General features: G+C 45.3%; 2 protein-coding genes across 2 annotated transcripts in view; one reads left to right on the top strand and one right to left on the bottom strand.

Moving 5' to 3' along the window:
- The window catches only part of IFT140 (intraflagellar transport 140), an 83,640-nt gene extending 80,559 nt beyond the window's left edge, over nucleotides 1-3,081 (top strand). Inside the window, 5 exon segments of the mRNA XM_050905679.1 lie at nucleotides 690-896; nucleotides 1,118-1,330; nucleotides 1,414-1,580; nucleotides 1,929-2,070; nucleotides 2,841-3,081. Of these exon segments, the coding sequence (XP_050761636.1) occupies nucleotides 690-896; nucleotides 1,118-1,330; nucleotides 1,414-1,580; nucleotides 1,929-2,070; nucleotides 2,841-3,044 (933 nt within the window). The 3' untranslated portion in view covers nucleotides 3,045-3,081.
- TELO2 (telomere maintenance 2) lies at nucleotides 3,082-24,062 on the bottom strand. Its single transcript, XM_050906220.1, has 20 exons — nucleotides 23,779-24,062; nucleotides 22,945-23,222; nucleotides 22,319-22,387; nucleotides 20,908-21,055; nucleotides 20,431-20,533; nucleotides 19,556-19,624; nucleotides 18,468-18,609; nucleotides 17,059-17,195; nucleotides 16,214-16,302; nucleotides 15,065-15,175; nucleotides 14,362-14,447; nucleotides 13,975-14,066; nucleotides 12,821-12,937; nucleotides 11,739-11,810; nucleotides 11,004-11,174; nucleotides 10,188-10,279; nucleotides 9,262-9,361; nucleotides 8,790-8,854; nucleotides 8,043-8,158; nucleotides 3,082-4,847 (listed from the first exon to the last, which is right to left on the bottom strand). Exons 1-20 carry the CDS (start codon nucleotides 24,060-24,062, stop codon nucleotides 4,744-4,746), a joined length of 2,445 nt encoding a protein of 814 aa, XP_050762177.1. The 3' UTR covers nucleotides 3,082-4,743.
- Between the last annotated feature and the right edge of the window lie 131 nt (nucleotides 24,063-24,193).

Here is a 24,193-nt window from a genome sequence, read left to right as displayed (position 1 = left end):
AATGCTGTCCCTCTTGTCACCACCACCAATGTAGTTAAGGCGCTTCATTTCTCACCTAAACTTCTACGCGCTTCTACTGTGCCCTCGTTACTGTGCTGGCAACGCAGCCTTGCCAAAAGGCTGGGTACCAGAGCAGTCCTATACCCGCTCCTCTTTAATGAACTCCTATGTCTTACTTTCTTCCATGTTTTGCAAGGGTACAGTAGCCCTTTTCTGGGCTAAAAGCTAGTGTAGATCCTTACTCATTATTTGTTCCTATATGGGAAGTAGCAAAATATTTAACAAAATCTTTCAAATCCTTGTATTTATTTTATTGGTATTTGCTGAAAACCTTAAGATAATCAGCCATGCCTAACAAATCTGACTCGTACATCTCTGAGAATGTCACATTCAAAGAGACGAAATGGATGAATCTTTCGTGCCATACTAGTGTCCTCCGAGAAGACAGGTGAGAATCAACGGTCTTCATGGAAGAACAAATACGTTCTTAGCGAACAAAATGAGACAGCGTGTACTTGAACAGGAGTCGATGTCGGGATGCTTAACTACACAACAGTGTTCTAGACAGACCATCCAGATCTGCTAGCATTTGTGCCTTCATATAGCTAATTTCTGTAGGTTACACCACAAGCAACGTGAAGTATCACTGTAGTGTTTGCAACATCTCATTGCTTTCTCGCTTCCATTAGTACCATGAAGCTCTGCAACTTTGCCTGAAGCAGAACCTGACCATCACAGAGGAGATGGCTGAGAAGATGACCGTCTCTAAGGACTCCAAGGACCTCTCTGAGGAGTCCCGGAGAGAGCTGTTGGAGCAAATTGCCGATTGCTGCATGAGACAAGGCAACTACCACATGGCGACCAAGAAATACACGCAAGCAGGAAACAAGTTAAAGGTCAGCCTGGATACATAGAAAAAAAGCTGAAGAGGCTGAGCCTATTACCTTCCTAAGATTTCTCAAAACAAGGGTGTTTTGAGAAGTAAATCTTGGAACAGTCTTCATACCATAGACTATCCAGACAGGGCTTCCTAGCCACCTTAGCATAGCTTGTGTTTTTGCATTCACAATGATATTTTTTCCCCCTCTTCCCCCGTACCCCCCCTTTCCATTGCTAGGCTATGAGGGCACTGCTGAAATCTGGAGATACCGAGAAAATTGTCTTCTTTGCGGGAGTTTCCAGACAGAGAGAGATTTATATCATGGCAGCCAACTATCTACAATCACTGGATTGGCGTAAGGACCCCGAGATTATGAAGAACATCATTGGCTTCTATACTAAAGGAAGGGCCCTTGACCTGTTGGCAGGTTTCTACGACGCATGTGCTCAGGTACATCCCCCTTCTGCGACTGCTGAAGGGATCTGGTTTGTCAGCTCTGGAGCAAGACATTCATCTCATTTCTCCTCTTGCAGGTAGAAATCGATGAGTATCAGAACTATGAGAAAGCACAAGGAGCGCTGACAGAAGCGTACAAGTGCCTTTCAAAAGCAAAGACTAGAAGCCCTCTGGAACAGGAAAGCAAACTAGCACATTTGCAGAGCAAGATGACCCTGATTAAGCGATTCATCCACGCTCGGAGGTGAGCTGCAGTTTTCAGAGCATGTAAGCTAATGACAGAAATATCATACAAGAAGAAAAGTTTTACTAGTAGCTACAGTTTAATAAATAATTTGCAGACTCGCTTCTAAAAGCTGCCGTTACATTTTCCTAGCAAGGAAACCATTATGTGATTTTTAAAAGTGCTGTTGACACGAAAGACGAAAAGGTAACCTGAAATACAAGCAAGTGTATTGACCGAGGAAAGCGTAGCTCTGTCAGAAGGGTGATTATGAAACATAAGACAGTAAAAAAATCTTCCCTGTTCTTGACACGACAAGCTAAATGCTCTCCCCGAGACTGTTAACAGTTTCCTTTTGCTCTTTACTAGAGTTTACACTGAAGAGCCCAAAGAAGCAGTCAGACAGTGTGAACTTCTCCTAGCTGAACAAGATTTTGACAACGCCATCCGTCACGGTGATGTCTTGGGATTTCTGGTTGAACATTATGTGCAAGTGGAGGAATTCCATATGGTAAGTTAATTCTTAATTCTTCCAACCTACAGAGCCCATATTTTAGATACACCAGTGCAGCTTGGTATAGCATAGTTCTCCCATACAGGCAGACATTCCATAGTAGAGGCTCCTTTACAGGAGCTAAACTGCTCAGCAGGTGTGAGCAACTATGCCCATATTAATGTATTTTTCATTTCATGGGACTGAAGAGAAAAAGAAAGCTTACAGGACATAGAGTATAAATAGTGGCAGATTCTTAAACATTGCCAGGGACTGGATAAGAGCAGGAGGGTCTGTCTGGGTGCATGCCTCCGCCATTACGCTGTACTGCGCTGGCCACCTGCCCAAAGAAGAAAATTGTAAAATTGCAGTCATTTGAGGGAACGGTGAAGCACTTCTTCAGGGCAGAAGTGCCCCACACACCAGCGTTTGGACTAAACTGTAACCTGCTCTACTACGACACGTAAGGATGCCAAGTGCTAGTTTCTGCAGCTGCGCTGATTTTGACCATGTGGTTTTGACAGTGCTTCAGCTATTGGGAGAATGGAAAACTAGCCTTTGAGACCTCTTCTTTTTTAAACTGAGAAAGACAGAATTGACTCAAGTCACTATGAAAGGTCATCATGTTAGCAAAGGCCACAACTCCTGGCTAAGCGTTAGCACCCTTCAACGCTGAGCTCCTCTCAAGAGCTCAGCCACGCGCTAAGGGCGGATGCTTTTCACTGTTTTGCTGGGACTCATACCGCAGTACTCCCCCCCGTAACAGTGATCTCTGTGCCTTACTTTAGGCTTACCGGTATCTGGAAGAGATGCAGAAAAGAATTCCACCCATGAACCTGAGCTACTACGTGACTCAGCAGACCATTGAGGCAGTTCACCGAGGAGTAGGCATTCCCGTAAGCCGAACCCTGGTTCCAGAGCAAATCTGCCGCAGCAGCATGGAGAACAAGGAGGTGGAAGAAGAAGTGGCTGATGAAGTGGAGGACCCTTGACAACTTACACTTACCAAACACAAAGTTGACTTTAATACTAGGTCATTTATTCTGTCCTCGTTAGGGGTCATATATCAGTCAACACTGCTGCGACAAGGCTTTTTGGTTATCACCAAGAAATTTATTCTTCCTGCTTGACTGTACAAGCAACAGTATTGAAGTTAATATATTATCTCAAACACTACGTACAAAGATTCACATGTATATCCTGTAATGAAGCTGCTTTTAGTATTTTAATAAATTTGAGGGGGGAAAAAAGCCAACAAGAACTGCATATTGTAACTTCAGGCCTCTTTCCAAGTACAGAAAAGAGCTGAGTAACTGAGGTGGAAACTCCCGAGTTGACAAAATTTTCAAAGTACACCTTTGATCTGCTAAGGCGCTAACTTATTTGTCATTCCCTAGAAGTCAGAACTTCTGAAAACAATCTCTGTCCCGTTTGGGCAGGAGCTTGGGTAAAAGTCAAACTACTCCCCTACTGCAGAATGACGGGAGGCTTCCCCCAACCCAAAGCTTTTGTAGTTAAATACATCATAGGCTCAGGTAGGCTAGAGCTACCACTAACAAAAATCTGGACTAAACCTCAGAACCACAGAATGGTTGGGGTTGGAAGGGGCTTCTGGAGGTCATCTGGTCCAATCCTCCCTGCTCAAGCTGGGTCGCTTTGAGCCAGTGAAGCTTCTTTCTCACTGTGAAGCTTCCTTCCCAAACACCACAGTTGTGTCAAGCTGCTCTGTACTAGTCAGATTTTAGGATGCCCATTTCTTGCCTGGCACAAGTAGGACCACGAAAAGTGAAGCCCAACATAAGCAAGCAAGGTTCTGCTCACCGTTAAGCCTGTTACCCTGCCCCACGAAGGTGTATTTATAAAGTCACTCTCATACATTTCATTCCAACTAGCCCTGCTGCTTAGAGTGATTTTTCTTTTTCCTGTTTTGTGACTTGCTTCAAAACTTGGGGTGAATATGAAGTTTTTAAATTGTATGCTTTCAGGGAAGAAGGGTGGGGGGAGATTTTTAAGGTCAAAATCTGGACATTAGTTATCCTTTAATAGAACCTTAGTTCTGTAGTAAGATTATACAAAAAGAATTCCTGCTTTGTTCCGTCCTAACCACAGCACAGCTCTAGCTCAAGCCTTTAAGGTTTGGCACATTTTCAGAACTTCAGCGTAGCTGTTCAGTTCTTACATCTCAGCAGCGGTGTCATTCCCTACACCGTGCCAGCCACTCAAACAGCAGGCCCATAGCTATTCTGCCAAACGCTGACTGCTGGAAGACACGAGAGCCTTTGTTATGAGCATAGCGTAGACTTAGCCCTGGGAGGTAAGCGGCCCTCTCCAGCCCTCCTGTTTTTCTGACAAGAAGTCTGCTATGAGATCTTCCCTGTATTTTTAGCAGAGCGCTCAAACCTGCCAAGGTTATAAATAGCTGGGGGTGGGGGCTGGGGAGGTGCGGGGAGGATGGCAGTGCTAGCCTACCTTCCTGCATCTGTACACTCCGTACCGGATAGCAATAGCTCACTAAATTGGCCTTCACTACAAAGTCCAGATGTCAAGTCAGGTTCGCTGGCTTACAGCTCTGCACCCTGCCCCCCTTCTTCCTCTTCTCCAGCCAGGTGACTGCTGAAGAGGCCCCAGCAGTGCCTACACACATCCAGCTGGCAAGAGTATGAGGTAAAGGTCATTTCTTTCACCCTTCAGCTAGGAAGGGACAGTTTTGAGTTTCTTTTTCAGGTTCTCCATCAGTAGCAAGTTCTGCAAGGCCAGCCTCCTGCAGTCCCCATCTGGATCTTTCTCCACCACATCTGTAAAAGAAGCAGCCACTGTTAGTTGGAAAACGGGAAAAACTGCCCTTCACCTAACACTTCTCTACTGTTTCACTGACCATCACAGAACGGCACCAAATGCAACAGCAAATGCAGCTAAGTCTGGGCTGGACATCAGCACTTGCAGGAATTATGTTAGACCAGAAGGCAAAGATGCACAAACTTGATCATCTTAAGCGGTATGAGTTTAGCTAAGCTGCGACTGTCACATGTGATAATGCTCAGTTCATTCTTGTAGCAGAAACAAATAGTCAGTTGGGTTGAAACACTATAGAAACTGTCTGACCTTGCATTCCACAGGATAACCTCCATGCCAGAATTGATACTTGTGCCCTTGAGCTATACATAACCTTTCTACAGCTGAGCTACCACCATGAATGCAGTTTGCAATTAGAAATCCACTTACTCAAAATCCTAAACTCCATTCTGCCAATTCCTGCGATCTAAACAAAAGCTCAGTGCTCCCTCCTGAAATCTGTGGTCACGCTGCCCTTCAAACGGGGGAAAGAAAGAGGCAGGCCCCAAGTTTCAACACATTCTCCATTCTGAGAGATTAGTCTTCTGATAAACCAGTAATTCTTTCACACTTGATGCAGCGTGTAAGGGAGGGCATGAAGCTGCTTCCAGCAGCTGTTATTTCAGGGGCCCTTAATGGGCCTGCAAAGTAAAAACCAGGATGCACGCAGGATGTCTGAGCAGGGGGAGCCTGGAAGAGCAGAGAGTCTGTGTAAGGATATCCTGTACGCACAAGCAGTGTGCTCAGAGTCCAGTACTGTCAGCCCAAACACATGACTCATTCAGATGGAGTAGGGCTATTTATAACCTCAGGGAGAGCTTCACCACGGTGTTTCCATACTCCCTCTACAGAAGGCAAAAAGGGGGAGGCTACAAGACGGATTAGTACAAGCTGAAAAGCCAAGAGGCTGATGTTGGCACTGTTTCTAATTGCCATGAGCATGGACCTTGAACTGCTGCCACTGAAGGGGAGGCACAGGGCACCAGAGTACCATTCAGGTCCTTACATAAAACAAACTTACCTATGACACAGCTCGACAGCACTTGCAAGGGGTGGGGAATTCCTTCAAAGGCAGCTGCTGAGGAATCAAAGGAACTGTTTCCTAGAAATGTTTAGGTATTCCCTCCCTCCCCCGGGAAAGATGAGGCTACTCAAGAGGTCCAGCATGGCATTAAGGGCAATGACAGCCAAGTACAAGGTGGATCCCAGCCTCCCTCCCCAGCTGAAATGTCTCAAAGCATCCACTAAGTAGACAGTACCGTGACAGTGACTGAAGTAGTTTCTTATACCACACTGCGAACGCTTTCTAACAGGGAACAGTTCCAGTTCCAGCCCAAAGGCTGAAGGGCAGGAACAGTCAGTCATATTCACACGATGAACTACAGCAATCTGCACAGGCTGTGATATAACAACAAACTGGAGCAGATTTGTAGATTTCTACTAAATGCTCCCTGGATAACATTTTCTAGCCCGCTGTTCCTCGTTGTGCTTTAGCCATAGCAGGAGAAATGTAGATGCTTTAAGCTGAAACCCACAGTGGTGGCTTCTCCTAGCCATTAGGCATGGTAGTAGAAGGCTTGCATGCTTGACAGCTTGTCATTTTTCCCAGCTACAGCAGCAGATCTAATACATGGCACCTCTTGCAAATCTTGTCCAGAAGAGTCATGAAGCAACAGCAAGTCCGCTAGCTCAAAACCATGCTTCAGTCACAAAAGTAGGTCTCTAGTGCCTGACTTCACCTGTTGGAGCAGCGAGGAGCAGCCCAGTGCCTCCCTGTGATAGCTGTTTTACCAACAATCCTACAACAAATAGCAAAGGCATAGCCCGAGAAGCTGTTGTGTTTCAGCAAGCAGCTCTAGAAGCCCTTTTAAATTGCACTTAAATCGCATCTGACCAGACGTGGAGCTGAGTGGTGTTCTTTAAGGTTTCTGAATGGCTCCTACAATGTCACACACAACTGTGATCCTATCCTGCTCCCATTCCCACCAGGACCTACCATGCAATTTTCATGCAAAAGCACTACATGTAAAGAGATGGCTATTACACTACCTACAGGCATAAAAAGATGCTACTAGCTCTGTCATCCTCCTCCCTCCAGAAATAACTCATTACAAACAGATTACGCAGACCCTCATGCTGAAAATACATTTATAACATTCCTGGAAAGGCTTTACTTGGTAATAGCAGTGTTAACTGCAGAGACAAGCAGATTCCTCAGAGCACACCATGTCATGGGAAAAGTAAAGTTTTCGGCCCCACAAGGGAGCTCTCTTCCTTTTAAAGGGCACAGAGCTCCACAACCTGCAAGGATCAGAGGCCGGCTGTGTCAGTGTCGCTTCCTGCCTGCTCCCTGGGGGAAGCCAACTCACCAAGAGTGAGAATGGTGAAGGAAACCAACCCAGGGAGTCACATGAGGTCCACTCAGAATACAGTGGAGGCTTCGGAGCTACAAAGCACACAGCGTTACTTCCTCTTGTACTTCCAGCACACTGTGATACCTGACCACCAATTCGTGCAGTTCCAGCCTACCAGAACCCACAAACATAGCTTGTGTTGATGTAAGGTGCGTTGGGTGCAGCATGCAAAGTCCTTTGCTGTCTTTCATAGGTGGTTCTTTCCATCAGGAAGTTAGGAGATGGGGCCGTGCTCTTCTTCCTCCCATTTTTAGCAGTAATGAAACCCATCTTCTGTGCACATGGTGTAAAAGGGCCGTACAAGCCTTGTATGTTGCTGCTGGTCAAAGTCACTGCCTGGATGTAATATGCAATATGACAGCATTTTCTGCACCTTCAGAAAGGTGCAGAAAGTGGGTTCAGAAAGGTGCATCAGGTGGGTGGTTGGACGCTTAGACAGAGAAAGGGGGCAGATAATAAATTTTGGGATTTTTTGGTTGGCCTGTAAGGTAAGGATAGTCACACTTTGAAATGTCATACGCAGCTCTCAGCTTATGCTTTAGATACCCCGGTAATACATCTGTACAGCACACGGTGTGGTCTGGTATTTGCCCTAAACTTACAAGCAAGCGATAAATATGCTTACTGTGCAAATCTCTGGTGCAGTACACTAGGACATTGCTGCTACCATCACAACGAAAGAGATGCTGCACAAAGACTGCACCACTAACCAGAAGAACACTGGCGTACACCACCACATCTTACCTCCCAGCCAGGACTGAGTCTCCAAAAGCTCTTCTGTCATGTCTTCCAGAAGACGCTCCGTAGGGACACTGAGGAGCATGGAGGAGATACAGGACAACAGACCCTGGCGGACATACCTGTTGGAGAAAGACTGAACTGGTTAGAGCCTGCAGCTTCGTGCTCTGACTTGACTTCCTCACCTCAGGGCTTCTCCAGTTTCAAATGTTTGTGATTATGACTACTTTTGCCATATTCCTACTGATTAGGAGTGTAACGGTGCCCACATACAGGCCCCCTGCCATGCTGTGGTGCAGGGAGTCTAGCATAATTCAGAGTCCTGGATCAGTCTGAGATCAAAACAGAAATTGGATGTTTATAGCATTTTGGCTACATGTCTTAATTTCTTTCCAGGGTTGAATGCTGGAATTGAATCTAAAGTTTTCTGAGCTCCCTGAGTAAACATAGATGAAACTATCACATGGATAGTTGATGAAGAAATTTGTCATGCTTTCTACAAGTAATGACTGTACTGCCACACTAGAAGACGCTAGCCAAGTTCATATGTTGGTCTGACATTAACACAATGCCTTCATTACATATTCTTGCAATACTCAGTCACAAGAACACAAGGCTGGAGGAGAGCATAGAGTTAATGCATTAAGTCGCTGACATTCTCAGTCAGGTGCTAGTCTTGGACAAAGACAAACCATGGCTGGAGACTGGCTCGCAGCTGATCTTTAAAAATGAAAGCATACAACTACAACTCACGAGTCAGTGTGGAAACGCAGAGCCCAAACAAACTCCAGCAGTGCCTTTCCCATTGCAGTAACTGCCTGCAAAACAGGATTATGACAGAAACACTGAATACCTTCACATTCACACCGCCCTACAGAACTGGACCTTGAGATACACTGTTGTGAAGATCAGGGTTACAATTAACTTTATTTTACAGATGAGGAAACTTAGGCAGGAAAGTGAAATGATGTGCCCAGCCTCCCACAGAAGTTGATAGTTTTTCTACCAGAAGCAGCAAAAGATAGTGCAGGGGTGTCTTGAATCCCATGTCTCTTTTCTGACCATTTTTTCCCCAGCCCTTTTTGCAACTTCTCAGCACATGCAACTCAAACTCGCTGCCAAAGTGTAGCAGGCCCCAGAGCACACTGCAATTTCAGAAGGCACCTCCGAGTTCCCAGGCTGGGAGTCCCTCCTGCTATCCGCAAACTCACGCAGCCTTTCTTACCACAGTGTTGACAGCCAAGTACATCAGGATTGCTAAAGTGTGGACCAGTCTTCCAAGGACAAAGTGATCTTCCCCCAGGAGATCAAATGTTGTCAAAGGCCTGCAAGTGCAAGATACACGGTCCTGTAGCAGTGAGATGACTGATCAGTGGATCTTTGGAACAGTCAGGGTGGTTATGCAGGGTGAACTGTCCCCCACAAGCCTGAATCCCTATAACAACAGTGATTATACAGCCTTTCCCAGTTTCACAGGCCACTGCAGTTTGCTCTCAGAATTGCTCCCAGACCAGTAATATCCTCTACTCTTACAGCAGGGATCACTTCTTCTTCCAACAGGCTTTACTTAGAAAGAACTGCATGCAAAAGCTAGCACCACTGCCATACTAGAAACAAACCATTAAGACTGGTACTACAAGCATCTTGATTCTCGTGGAATCAATTACTCAGCCTTCCTTAGGTAAGCAAAGGCTTAAGCAATTGACAATAAACTGTGTCCTATAACACGGTCACAAGGACCAGTCCAGGTGACAGGCCCAAACCCGAGACAGGGTTAACTTTGGTTAAAGACTGCAGTCTGAGTTCTGCGGTTTTGTGTGAACCTCCCAACGTGGGGGGTCAGCCAGGACTACTGGTTTGGTACTGCCAAAATCATCCGCCTGTGTACCTGCTGACAGGTTATTCTTCATAATGTATCTTCGCTTCTGCAGGGTCTTACGTACTCCTGCCCAACAAGACTTCATAGGATAAGTCCAAGAGACCACAAACCCCTCCTCTCTAAGCTTTATGCGTGAGCCAGGCATCAGTGTGGTGTCACTGGACTCCCACACAGCTTCTGGGCTTTAGCCTGCTGCTCTGAGGCAAGCAGAACAAGCAGAAAGGTTCACTCTGGCAGCTGCCATGCCCACATCCCAAGGTGTTCACACTCACCTGTCAAAGTGCTGAATCAATGGAAAAAAGAAGTGCCCAGCAACAGAATTGAACTCATTTGGGCCGGAAGCCGGTTCCACTTGAGACTGACCCTGTCCAAGAGAAAAATGAAGTCTAGACACAAGATGCAGCACCCAACTCCTCCACTTCACTGGACGCTGTCAAGACTACGGGTTCCTTGCAGCCATCGCACTGTCAGCCACACTGCTTGCTTGTACACCTATGGCTACTAGTTTCCAGACTGGATGGCTCACTTCCCACTTCAGATCCTCTCTCACATCTAAATATTTCAGTATAATATAGCTCAGTACTGCTGGGTTAGATACAAGAAACAAGAACATGCACAGCATAAAGGAGCTGTGGAAAGCAAGTTCTCAAGGATGAACCACAGGGGAGTTCTGGGAACTAGGAAACTGGCATCAATTTATCTCCCTGAAAAATAGGAAGGCTGAGACAGTCCAGAGGCAGCTAGTCTGACGGAGGAGGCTCTGGGATCTCTGAGGTGCAGTCACAGCTCCCTGCAGCGGCCAGACAAGCTCAGAACAAGCACAGGACAGCAACAACTATCCCTCAATACAAGGCAAGGAGTTCAAGGTTTATGTTCCTCTCCCTGCCGAGAGGACTACAGGAGTTGGTACTCTGCACTGAAAGATCCAGCCAGATACTAAGATAAATTTATATTTGAAGTTACAGTCTTTCCTTTGGATTGTGCCCAATTTCACAGGTATTTTGCTCTTTCCGGATAGAACTACAGCAACTCCTAGCGTCCCTATTTTTGCTGGATTTGACATTAGTTTGCTTCTGCCCTGGCCTCACCGTAGCAAATCTCCGAGTCTTGCTTTTGATCCTCTCGTCAACAATTCTTCTCCAGTCCTTAGAGCTGTCACTTCCAGGAAGGAGCTGGATACAAGGTTTTTGGGCCCCAGAATGCTTGGTCTTCCCATGGGATTTGGGATAGGACAGTTCCTGAGCTGCCAAAACTAATACCTAGATGAAAAAGAGGGAGGTTCTGTTAAAAAGGGGTAATCCCTGTACTAGGGAACAACAACAGAGTTACCTGCACCCAAACTGATAGGAACAGCAAGGCAGAAAGGCACAACAGGTTTAGAATGAAGAACAGCAAGGTAACTGGCCCCCAACCAACCAACTGGCTCTGAGGTACTGACCAAGCACTTGGTCGCTTAGCCCCGAAACAGAACAGTGGCTCCTCCTTCAGACACAGGAAGTGAAATGATGTAGAAGGAGTCACAGGCAGATTGCTGTCTTTCAGAAAGCGAAGATATAACAGGCTAATGACGTGTTAGGAAACAGTGGCTCCTCCTAGGCAAATGACCATCATATGTTTTGCATTCTGTGGGGAAGGATCGCTGTGTAATTGGAGTGTAGCAGGGTTACGAACAAGAGGGGAATGCCAGGCACAAACACTAATGTAAGAGATTGCCATGCCTCTGCCTCATCCTATGAGGAATAAAAGGTAACCCCATTACATCTCAGGGAAACAGCACTGTTGCAACAAAGACACAAGGAAAGTGGGAAGAGAAGAGCACTTACATCGAGGATGTCCATGCGCTGACGAAGACTGTAGTTCAGAGAGTAGAATTGGGAGGTCAAGTACTTTGCTACCTGTACAGAAATATCAAGGCACAATGAACACAAACCCAGGCTGGAAACAGTCTTCCCACTAACTCTAAAAGCACTCCATTTCAGGAGAAGTCCTGCTTCCTGTCAGTTAACAGCAAGCCTCCAAGAGAAGGGAAGAGACACGCTGTGCAAATAGGGGAAATTCAGACACTTCCACTTCTAGATTCTCCCAAAGGAAGTGAATGACAAACAGGGCTTTGCCATTCCTCTCTCCCTCCTATGCAGAGGCACCCAAACAACTGCCATGGCAGCTTTGGCACTTCGAAGGAGACGTTACTAGGCCTATTCAATACTTAAAGGGGGCTTATAAGAAAGATGGAGAGAGACTTTTTACGAGGGCCTGTACTGATAGGACGAGGGGTAATGGTTTTAAACTGAAAGAGGATAGATCTAGATTGGACATAAGGAAGAAATTCTTTACTATGAGGGTGGTGAGGCACAGGAACAGGTTGCTCAGAGAAGCTGTGGATGCCCCATCCCTGGAAGTGTTCAAGGCCAGGCTGGATGGGGCTTCGAGCAACCTGGTCTAGCGGAAGGTGTCCCTGCCCATGGCAGGCAGGGTTGGAAGTAGACGATCTTTAAGGTCCCTTCCAACCCAAACCATTCTATGATTCTATGATTACAATCACCAATCAAGTCTTCTTCTAGAGAAGCCCTTTGTGCCTCAGGTGCCCTCTACGTGAAACAATCTCCCCTTCAGTGCAACAAGTCCTTATCTAATTTGCCTTGTCAGGTATACTCATACTAACAGCCTCCAAACAGATCCTCCAGCCTGTTACAGCTCTGACAGAGCTTTCTCTTTTCTGTTGTTTCAGTCATCCATTGCAGACTCTTCAGTACATAGCCCATCTCTGTATAAATGCTGTCAGACATGAACTAGCTATTCTGCCACGCTCTGACAGCTGCTTCTATCAAGCGAGCAAGAGACTTCAGCTGCTTAAATTTTTGCCTGTGCCTCAATTGGAAAAAGGAAAACAGTAAGAGGGACTCACAGGTATTGGATCTGTGGTTAAAACAGCTACTTGAGCTCTCTGACGGAGCTCCACAAAGCCTTCGATACAGGTCTTCTCCTCCAGATGCAATAATATTTTTGCCAGCTCCACGCTAACCTGCTCAAAATATGAAAAAAGGAATCAAATCCCTGCAGGTGTTCTTCTCCTCACAGGATTTACACGCCATTTCTAATGTTTAAGCAAAGACAATGAGGGTATGGAATATAGGCAACATGTCCTTTACTTAGGAGGGAGAGAAAACACATTAAGGTAAATGCCATCAAGACAGATTTCTCAAAACACTGAACAAACCCCTATGCCAGTTTCTCTGTCCACGTTCACTTTGGCTTTTTGGACAAGTGGTGGCATCGATATAGGAGGGCTTGTCACTATAACTGATGGGTTAAAGGGTACAGTACCACACCCAAAGCCCATTCAGCCCAGTAACATGTCTGATGAGCAGCAGCAGATTGCACATTGTTTACCAGACTACACCCCTTCCCTTTCTCAGCTGGCAGAGGCCTGCATCTCTGCCACCTTCAAGTGTTCACTAACAAGTGGTGGTGAGCACTCATCACACCAGTGACCTTGTCCCCAAGTTCCTCTCCCCTGAGCTTTTCATCTTGACCAGTACAATCCCAACTACTCCCTCCAGAAGACATTATGCTTGTACAAGCAAATAGGGAAAGTCCATTTGATTTTATCTCCCTTTTTGTTGGGGAATAACAATTCAATTCAATTTCAATTCAAACTCAATTAAATCCAAAATTAAAATCAGTTGGTCTGTGGAATTCATGGCTGCTCTGTAAACTGCATTTCTAACGTTTTTTCTGCCCAGCACAAGTCATGGAGCTTCCTCTGCTTCCTCACGTTACTGGCAAGCTCTACTTGCAATGCATTTCATTTTCGGCGCTGGAGCTGCTAAATGCCATACTGTTGCCAGCACCTTTGCCTGCTTCTTTGTTCCTGCATGCTCTGTAGCCTCACCTCCAAAACAACTATTTCCTTCTATTTCTCTTCCCAAGTTGAAAGCTTTAAATCCAGGTACACATTAGCCTGGCCTGCTGCTCTGTTGGCATGTTTAGTCTCCTCATGAGGGCAACGGGATAATCCTGTATTACAGCCCACTGGTAACTTAGCTCATACTACTTCACCTCTCTTGTTGCTGCTGGATTCTTTCGAACCAAGCTCTCAAGAGCCTTGACTGTAGCTTCCCATTTGTCCACATCTTCAGATCCTGTCAGGACTGAAGGTAAAAGACAAACAAAAGCTATTAACAGAACGGTTGTGCTTGGGTATGTACCACCAACTTTCTTCTGCCAATAGTTTGTCTTGTTATAGGCAGATATCACTGACCCAGCGCATGATCGGCATCAAGAACTAAATTGAAATTACTCAGAAATTACAGTTCAACACTTGAGCCCAGATTACTGAAAACCTACAGCTTCTTCAAATTAGCTCAGAAAAAAATAAACCTACACAGAGACCACTCTCCCAAAACCAGTAAGAAACAGATAAAGACTCAGCCCAAAGTCTCCTACCTTCAATACAGTCTCGAATATACACAGGAGCCTTAATCTTTAGTTCTTTATCCTCTGACATGTCATAAGGGATGAGGTCATCATCACTGTAAAAGAAATAAAGGCAGGAGTTAGTCTATGGGGTATAGATGTTCTTCCTTTCTCCAGCTATCCACGCAAAAGGGAAAGAACCAGCACATACATTGTCATAACACCGTCACTCCTGCATCATCCAGCAGCGCTGCTGAAGCCTAGCCTGAAAGGGTTCCTTAGGAAGTTCTATGAATTACTGTGAAGCTCAGTGAAAGAGCAGTTCTGTGACCACATCTGGAACTGGATCTCCTGGTCAAGTGCAGGAATGAGTCAGGTGACCAAGAGACTAGAAGCTGATTCTTGAGATTTCTGTCACAAAGTGACAGAATAAGGCAGGTCCGCTATTAAAATGGGTAGATATATCCATAATTCCAGGAAACATGTATCTAAGTCAAATGGAATAAATACAATGGTTGTTCATGACGTGGGCTTCGCTTAAATTATCGACTAAAATACCTGCGTGCAATTTCCTACACAAAGTCCTACTCTGCTGCATACCACTCAGCTGAACAAGCTCAGAAAGCACAAGATTTGCCAAGAAATGCAGCTACCAATAGCTCCCTTCTCCCCACGTCTGCTCTTAAGAACCTGCCATTTATTTTTCATTTCCTACCAGTTTCTTGCCCCATACCTGTCAAGCTCAGCATCCGACTCCTCATCTGGCATCACAGGGGCTGCTGTATGTGATTTCTTGTTACTTTCCAATACCAACGGCAGTGCAGCATCTGCTTTCTCATTCCTGCTGTGAGGAACAAGAAGTATTAAAACCAATGAAGTAACAGTCCTCACTCACAAGCAAGAAACTACCCACACCATCAACCCCTGCTGCCTAAACAGAATGGCAGATAATGATTTCTGCTGCAGTCTCCCACCTAGCTTGGCCGACACAAGGAACAAAGTCCTGGGAAGGAGGATGGGGCGAGGGGAGAAGAGAAGCAGAATCTCTTAACAGAAGAGCAATGGATAACAAAAATTAAGCTAGCTAATTTGCTGTGTTCCCCTGCACTAACCTGTACTTAGGACTACTAAGGAAAGACTCATCTGTGATAACTAGACCACACTGGCCTGCACCATATTTGAAGCTGTGAATGAAACTGAACAAATGGGGAAAAAACATCTTTAACCATTGCTAGTAGAATGAATACAATCATTGAGACATTTTTTTCTGTCTCTGTACCTATTTCTGTGCACTTTGGCATTGTCCTTTCATCTCTCTGCTTCTCAAATGCTGTCTCAAACAGCTGTCTATGCTGATTATGCCCCTAAAATGGGAGCAATAAATCTTCTGTACTTCACTGGAGTGCTGGACAGCTTCATTTGCTAATAACATGAAGTGCTTCATTCATCTGCTGATAAAACTAAGTGCTTCAAAGAGCCTCAGCAGATGCTATGGAAGTTAAGAGCAGCAAAGAACCAGTCTTTAGACTGACAGATATGCCAGGTTTTTGTCACAGATGAATGGGCTCGGGGCATACAGCCCAAATGCCAGATTTCCAAGATGTGAACAGAAAGGCCCATTTGATTCTACCCAGGGGCACGTAAGACCCCTGCAGCATGGTTTCACCACGTGCAGCTATCAAACAAGCCATTTTATTACACACTACCATTTGAATTATGAATTTAACATAACTACACTGCATTGTAAGAATAAGGTGCATTATAATGCTTAAGACTATATAAGACATCTTGAATACTGTATACAGTTCTAGTGTGTAACTCAAAAAAAGGTATGGAGAAGGGCAAAAAGATGGCATGGAGATGAATAGTAGCAATATCTTACTCATAATCTGGAAGGCTGGGGACAACACAGAATGGTGGAGTCTGCACCAGAAGGGACTTCAATTCTCTTGCTTCATCATCTTCTTCATACTAGACATTCAGAATAACTGTTACTGGACTCTATTTGATGGCAAATACACCCAGCATCCAACATTTGACCCTTCTACTGCGTGCACACGAAGACTGAATCATGAGCAGATGAACCCACAAAATGCCATTTGTTTCAATCACTGCGCTGCCAGTAGTAATCTATTTATGCTGTATAGCAATCTGTGCCATATATAATCTTTGTCCCTATATTTAACAGTAGTACCTGATCAGACATTGCCGGAATGTTGTTATTACAATCTTTAAAACATTTAATAAATGGCAATGTGACATGAGGGACGATACAGGTTTTTAAAGAATTAATGTGATTTAATCACATAATTCTTATAAACTCTAGTGGAAATAGCAGAGCATATATCCCCATGTCAGTCTTGAAAATCTCAACTCAAAGCAGGTCTTCCCACCACGTCAGGGACTGAATGTTCACCACTGGTTTAGGTTTGAATTTCCCTCTCAACTTCCATGGGTCAGATTCCGATTTCCTCATGCAATATGATAATCCTCTAGCAGTCCTTTATTATCAACAGTTTACCCTGAACTTTGCCATCAGATTACACTCTTAAGGTCACTCTCAGCCACCTGGCTATTTTCTATACTGGTTTTGAAAGTGTTGCTGCCTCTCCTTATTTCCAGATAATAAGTGTTAGAACTTGCTATAATGCCCTGGATCATCTGGTTTAAAGCTTTTATTTCCTCTAAGCCCTGCACACCAGACATAAATTTCATTATAACCTTCACCTGAAACTTCAGGACAGGCCCATCAGTGTTTATTTTCGAACTAATGCTCTCTGCCACAATCATTCCCAGACGCCGTATTTGTGGTAGATTGCTGTCCAAGTGGCATTTCACGCCCTCCATCATGCTTGTGAGAAGCTCTGGAAAAAAAACCAAAACAACCAAACAGTGCATGACACAATGACAGAAACAACCATCCATCTTTATGCCAGTTCTCTGACAGGGCATCTTTAGCCCCTCACCACCCAATAACGGGCAGAAAGATAGAAAGGGCCCATGCAACTGTGACTCCTCTTTCTTTCTCTTATTGCCCTTCAGCACCAATATAATAAAACTGTTCTTTTTCATGGGGTACAAAGTCAACAAAACATTACAGTATATTCTAAACTTGGAATATTTTGGTTTTCACTGAAACAAAATAGGATGGTAAGTCAAGTCAATCTTTAGCTTGTTTTTAGAGTGCTTCAAAGCCACTTAAGTGAAAAGTCATGTTTTGAGGCAGCTACAAATTTTGACCAGTACAACAATCATGGAGGGAGAAGTTTCCCCCGCCACCTAGGTAAATTGAAACACAGGCAGATAACACCAGTATTCCTCAGCCCACAGAGAATGATGGTTGCCAGCTTTACCAGACAGGCTTACTGCTGTTAGACTGACCTCCTTCAAGTCAGAAAAACTTATCTGTTCAACAGCTGTCAGATAAAAACCAGATTATAAAACTACAGTACTGTTAGCAAACAACAGGTCACTTATTCACCTAAAGAAGAATTAATTCTAGAATGAAACAGATGAACAGGTCTTGTAAGTCAACCTTCTCCCTGCCCACAAAAGCCACACACACACAGAAATAACTAGACATTGGACAGAAATTTTTTTTTATTGCAACAGAAACAGAAATTTTAGACCACGACCCCAATGTGCTACGCCCTGTATGAATACAGAATAGGAGGTCCTTGCCAGTAACTCACAAACCCTACTCACCTCACACTGAGGGGAGCAGAATGACACAGAGGAATGCACATGGATAGTCAGAGACCAACCAAACAGTCCCCTCTGGAGCCTTACTCATGCTCCAACGGTAAGCCTATAAATTGCAAATCACACCATTCCTCTAACCAGTCTCAGGGTCAATCCTTGTTTTCCTGTGACAAAACTTAAGGGTTCCTAAACCACTGTTCAGGTAAGAACCTTAGTTCAAAGACAGGCTTCTCCAGTTTCATAATTTAAAGCTACGCACTTGGAATTATATCATATCAGTGCTAAAGAAAAAGAGGATTCCAGCAGGCTACCCCGTTTGCCAAGATGAAGATAGGACGATTTTGTTTATCCGTAGATCAAAACAAGATGTTTTTCTATTCACAGGCAGACCTTCTATTCAACAAATCTAACCCCTGCTTCTCCCACTGCCTCACCTTGTCTGCAGCTCTCGATTTCAGGCTCCTTCAGGTGGGAGAGGCAGATAAGGATGGCCTTGCTAATGTACTGCTGCTGCTCAGGTGGAGAGTGTTTCACAGCACTGCTGCTGCCCCAGGTCTCCAACAGTTCTTGCAGCACCTGAATCAAAGAACTCAAGTTGGCTTGAAATGGATCTTTTCTACACACAAGTAATCTTCCTTTTTGAAGCACATTTTTTAAATGTGCTTTCATACAGCACACTGTATATTCTGATGGCCCTTTGGTCTTCATGCTTCCTAGTGAACTTTACACTCCCCACAAACAGAGCTAACTTTCTATTTCAGGGCCCAAAACATACTGTGTTTGACCAACTGAGAACTCCACACCACCTTCGTTTAATATATCATTAAACATAATGTTTTTTTCATTTAAAGTGGTAAAGATGTTTATTTCTCATAAATAAATACTATAGCAGTATGTATTATTGTTAAAAAACAATATGATATTGTATGATTTTATATGTTTTCAGTCCAATCTTATATAGCTGCCAGTAATTCCAGATAATTTTAGAACATGTAACCAGTGAAAAAACCCAATAATTGACAAAACAGTAGAGATTTCCAGAGACACAAATTTCCTAGGAGTTCCATCACACTGCTGACTTGGAGAGGGAAAGTATCTGCATCCCCACTGAGGAAAAGGTAGATGAGAGAGATTCTGAAGCATCAACTATTTGGCACACAGACAGCTCTCAACCAACTTCATCACTTGCTGCCATCTGCCCAGCCACACAAATAGGGGATGACAGAGGAAGCTGAGAAGGATGAAGGACACGGGACATCTGTCGGAATCCAAGCCTCATTAGTTTTGCTACTTGGAAGACAATTTACCAATTAAATATGAAAAACTAATGCCAGCAGTGCAGAAAGTCTTCTATTTGTATATCACAATTTTCTTGTGATATGGTAGGGCTTGCCTCACTCTCATGAACAGTAACAAAAGTGTCTTGGAGAAGTACCAAAATTGTGCACTCCACAGACACACACGCTCACGCAGTAGAATTTTTTCCATCAGATACCTCACCAACAATGTTACTTAACCTTACTTTGATCAATAAGGCACGCCGAAGGCTATCCAGGGACAGGTAGCCAAGGAGGTTCTGAAGCACTGCAGTCTGCAAAGAAAACCATGAGTCTTGCTTTAACTGGGCATAAAGAAGTCATCCAGCAATGACAAGTCTGTATTTTCACTATGATAAACTCTTCATTCTGAGGGACTGGTTGACAACATTCAGAGACCGAAAAGTAAGCAAATTTTAAAAAACCACCACACACATGCAGTTGCTGATGAAATACACGGAAAAACAGGACAGGAATACAGTACAGTATTTTTACCATCAAAACCAGATCAGCACAGTCCCAGGCAAACATGGAACACAGAAAGTCTAGAGAACATCCCTCGCAACAACATCACAAGCCACAGAACACTTCCTAACACCTTGTGACAAATTTAGGTGCACAGGAAAAAAAACCAAACAACAGTCCTTGTCTCATCTCTTCAATCTAATTCTTATCCCTAAGGGCGGGTCATGGTTTCTTCAGTCCCTTCTTTCAGATTCTAAATTAACTAGATGTCTCCAGCTCCCCAGAACACTGGAATTATGTGCAAAAAAACATTTGGTTCCAGAAAAAAAAAAAAAAAAAAAGAGTACAGTAATTCTGCTAATTGCCATCAACCCTGAGAGAGCACATGAATCCCATGATTCCACAGCAACTGTTTACCACTCCCTCTTCATCACGTTCAGCTGAGGGGACGTAAGTAAGCAGCTGCACAGCTCAGGTACATGTGGAGAGACTGAGGGCTGATTTCAGAATGAAGAGTTAAATCTTACTCAAGAAGACCTGGGGCTCAGCTAAAAGACACATTGGCACTTGGGAAAAACAGGCATTACTACACTGCTGTTCAACGCTGAGTCCTTACCGTGTGGCAATACTGCAAGAGTAGCACCTTCTGTGTCACCACAAACTGAGCTTTCTTGTTTTTCACAACCAGGTTCCCCAGCAACCTAGACAAGACATCTGCCCTAGCAAGACAGGTCAATAGCAAAACGTTAGGAATCCATGTAATTACTGTCATGCTGCTACTAATCATAGGAAATTCTGTGAGCAGCTCTAAAACACCTCTAAACTTTTAAGAGTGAGTCAGTAATTGCCAAGAATGTTTTCACTTGTTTTCTCACTGCATGTCATGATGCAGATCTTTAAGGAATGGTGCAGGTTCTACCTGAGAGGGAACAATCAAATACAGTGCCATTTCCTGAGAGACTCTAGGGGTAAAGTAAGAAACCACCTACACAAACAGGCACACACGTCAGCATCTTTCAGAAGCTGATTCTGCAAGTATTTGTGAAAAAATTCCAGCCTTTGCTCTGGATCAGGGAGGAAAACCTGTTCTTACCCAGGTGCTCTCTGTACAAAACCAAGGACCACTGCTTCCATCCAGCGGTCTGGCACACATTCAACCAATCGCCAGCATATTCTTTGCCAGATGCAGTCTGACTTGGTGAGATCTGTTAGGCGGGGTACCAAAACGCTCAGAATTTCCTCTGAAGTGGAAGAGAAAACAGGTAAATACAGCAGATAGACAGAACTGGTGCAATGGTACTCAAGGTCAGCCTGCAAATTTCAAGATCCTTACGAGATGAAGAAATACAATGTACAGTTTGGAAGTTCGAAATTGCTCCTGTGGTAAGAACTAACCTAAGCAGCCTAAGGAACTTGCAAGTATTCCTCATCACAGTAAACAGCTAGAAAATCTTTCCTCTTCTTCCCAGCCCTGTTAACTGCTTCTGCATTCAGTGGCTTCAAAGTCCTAAGCAAAGCCAGTGTCATGGTTTAACCCCAGCCAGCAGCTAAGCACCACGCAGCTGCTCCCTCGCTGCGACCCCTGCTCCCAGGGGGATGGGGAGGAGAATCGAGAAAGAAGGTGAAACTCATGGGTTGAGATAAGAACAGTTTAAAAACTGAAGTAAAATATAATACTAACAGTAATAATTGTAATGAAAAGGAATATAAAAAAAAAAGAAGAGGGAAAAAAAAAAAAAAAAAAAACAGTGATGCACAACACAATTGCTCCCGCCCGCTGACTGATGCGCCCGGATGAGCAGCGATCCGCCCCTCCTGGCCAACCCCCCCAGTTTATATACTGGCCATGACATTCCATGGTATGGAATACCCCTTTGGCTAGTTCGGGTCAGCTGTCCTGGCCATGCTCCCTCCCAGTTCTTGCACACCTGCTTGCTGGCAGAGCACGGGAAACTGAAAAAATCCTTAACATAGGCGCTACTTAGCAACAACTAAAACCTCAGTGTGTTATCAACAGTATTCTCACACTAAATCCAAAACACAGCACTGTACCAGCTACTAAGAAGAAAGTTAACTCTATCCCAGCTGAAACCAGGACAGCCAGACTGAAGGCTACTCACATGAGAGGGTTATTACATATGGGCAGTGATTTATGCTGGTATTTACAAGGCACTTTCAGACCACTGGATGAAACGCACTAGAAGAGCATTTAATAGTTGTGCCCCAAATAGCAGGATGAGAAGGCTAATAACCTCATCAATTTTTGAGAGGAGAACAGATCACATTCACATGAGCTGACAGAAAAGCATCAACATCTATCAGAAACATAGTTGAGTAGCCTCAGAAAGCAGAGAGCAGCCTGTACAGTCCAACTCACAAAACCCCAAAGTATTAACTGGTCAGTCTCCCGCTCCCTCTGTTGATCATCATCACAGTCATCCTTCCACACTAATACAGTAAAACAGACTTCCCCCCTCCCCAAAATAGTACTGTAAAACACTCACTTTGTCTTCCATGAACGCATACCTTCCCCAGGACATGAGAAACAAAAGAGATGGAGCAATCCAAGCCACCTGGGATAAAACAGACACAAGCTTAACAAGAGCATCACCAGCATCCTCCAAACAACCTTCAGAAGGAGGTGCATACACTTCTACAAGTACTGAAGCCTGAAAACAGATTAACTTTTTCTCTTCAAGCATCATCTCTTCTTTTTTTACCACCTGCCTTCAGGCACAAAACAGTATCCAGTATTATTTATACACAGTGAGAGTCAGAAGACTAAAGTAGCTCAGTCCCACTTTAACACAATGGTAACAAAGCCACTGGTTCATTCAGGACTATTTAAACCTTCCATACAATTCCTTCAGCACAGACCAAGTGACCACAATTAACCTTTGGCAACAGATGATGCTATTTTTGTAGGATTGCAGCTTCCACTGAGATTTTAAAGCGCCTCGGCCATCTTCCTCATACCTTATGCTTTTAACAATGAATTTCAGCCCGAAGGATGAATGTGAGGCTCTGCAATACCCACTATCTGTATTTCAAGCACCAGCCAAGGGGGTCCAGGCACAAAACACTTCTTCAGAAGAGCCATCTCTATAGCACAGTCCTCCTGCAATCTTACCTCTTAGAGAATCAGAGATCTTCTGCAGCACCTGGATAACTGCACCACCCAAGAGAGGAAAGTAGTTCTGTGGAAAGAATACTGGTGGGTTCTTCCCCTGGAGTTTATTGCTCACATGATCAGGCAAACATACAATCTTGTTGAGCAGGGCCTCCTGCAGCTCAGGTGAGCCAGCCTGTGCTTGCTGCTGACAGACCTCCCACATCAGAGCTGAAATCCGTCCCTCCTGCAGGAACTGTTCCAGTACCTCAACGACCTCCCTCGGATGAAAGCTAGGACTGGAAGAAAGTAACTGGAGTAAGTCCCTGCCCTTTTAACTGATAAAACACCACGTGCACACTGTTGTTTTTCTGTTGTGGTCTCACCACTACAACACTGCTGCTCAATCACACAGAATTTTAATCAAAATCAAATTGAAATCAACGTGATTTTAATCTCTTTGTATCTCTACAGTTTCCTCGGCACATAACATTTCAGAATATTCAATAAGCATAACCGAAGACAGTTTTGTGACCTCTGCGGGAAGCATGGGTGTTGCGTGTGGGTTTTGAAACGAAGGGATTCAGGGGGCAGAGCAAGGCCTCCCCACGCTCACTCTCATCTCCGTCCACCTGCACATTTATGCCCCCGTTATGCCACAGGTGGGGCACCCTCAGACATCCCTCCTTTTGCGCTCCGAGACAAACTCTGAGGAGGACAAGCCCCCACCAGCTCTCCAGGCCACCGCGCCGGGTGACACTCGCCTCTGCCCGCCTCCCCCCGGGGAGCAGGCCCCCTGAGCCCCGACCGGGCCCGCGGAAGCCGCCCGCCCGCCGCGGCCCAAGCCGGACTGACCCCGGGGAGGCGAGGGCTTCCAGCAGGACGCAGAGGGCGAGGCCGGGCGGCCCCTCCAGGAAGCAGCTCTGCCACACGCCCTCGGGCCGCGCCGCGCGGGGCGCCCGGGCCAGGCTCCGCAGGAAGGCGCCGAAGAGCGCCCGCTCCCGCTCCCCGAGGGCGGCCGGGCCCTCCGCCGCCGCCAGAGCGGCCCGCACCGCGCCCAGCGCCGCCGCGGCCCCCTCCCCGTCCCGCTCCAGCGTCGCCGCGGCCTCCCGCAAGGCGCGCTCCAGCGCCGCCGCCATGGCGCTGAGGGGGCGAGAGCGCTGAAGGGAGCGAGGCAGCGGCCCCGCTTCCGCCCGCCCTCAGCGGCAGCCAATCAGCGGCGCCCGCCCGCGTGACGCGACCGAAAAGCACCGCCCGCGCCGGTCTTAAA

This window comes from Gymnogyps californianus, chromosome 15 (genome assembly GCF_018139145.2).
Source record: "Gymnogyps californianus isolate 813 chromosome 15, ASM1813914v2, whole genome shotgun sequence".
Classification (NCBI taxonomy): Eukaryota; Metazoa; Chordata; class Aves; order Accipitriformes; family Cathartidae; genus Gymnogyps; species Gymnogyps californianus.
Note: the sequence above shows the minus strand (reverse complement) of the source record. Positions and strands in the feature narration are given on the sequence as shown.

What these genes read in the sequence shown, in the direction of transcription:
- TELO2 (XM_050906220.1), bottom strand. Translation starts at nt 24,062, where the DNA reads ATGGCGGCGGCGCTGGAGCGCGCCTTGCGGGAGGCCGCGGCGACGCTG. An exon ending in TCGGATGCTGAGCTTGACAG is followed by an intron (nt 14,448 to 15,064) that starts GTATGGGGCAAG and finishes TTTCTTTTACAG; the next exon opens with TGATGATGACCTCATCCCTT. An exon ending in CTGCGTTTCCACACTGACTC is followed by an intron (nt 8,159 to 8,789) that starts GTGAGTTGTAGT and finishes TTTCTCCAACAG; the next exon opens with GTATGTCCGCCAGGGTCTGT.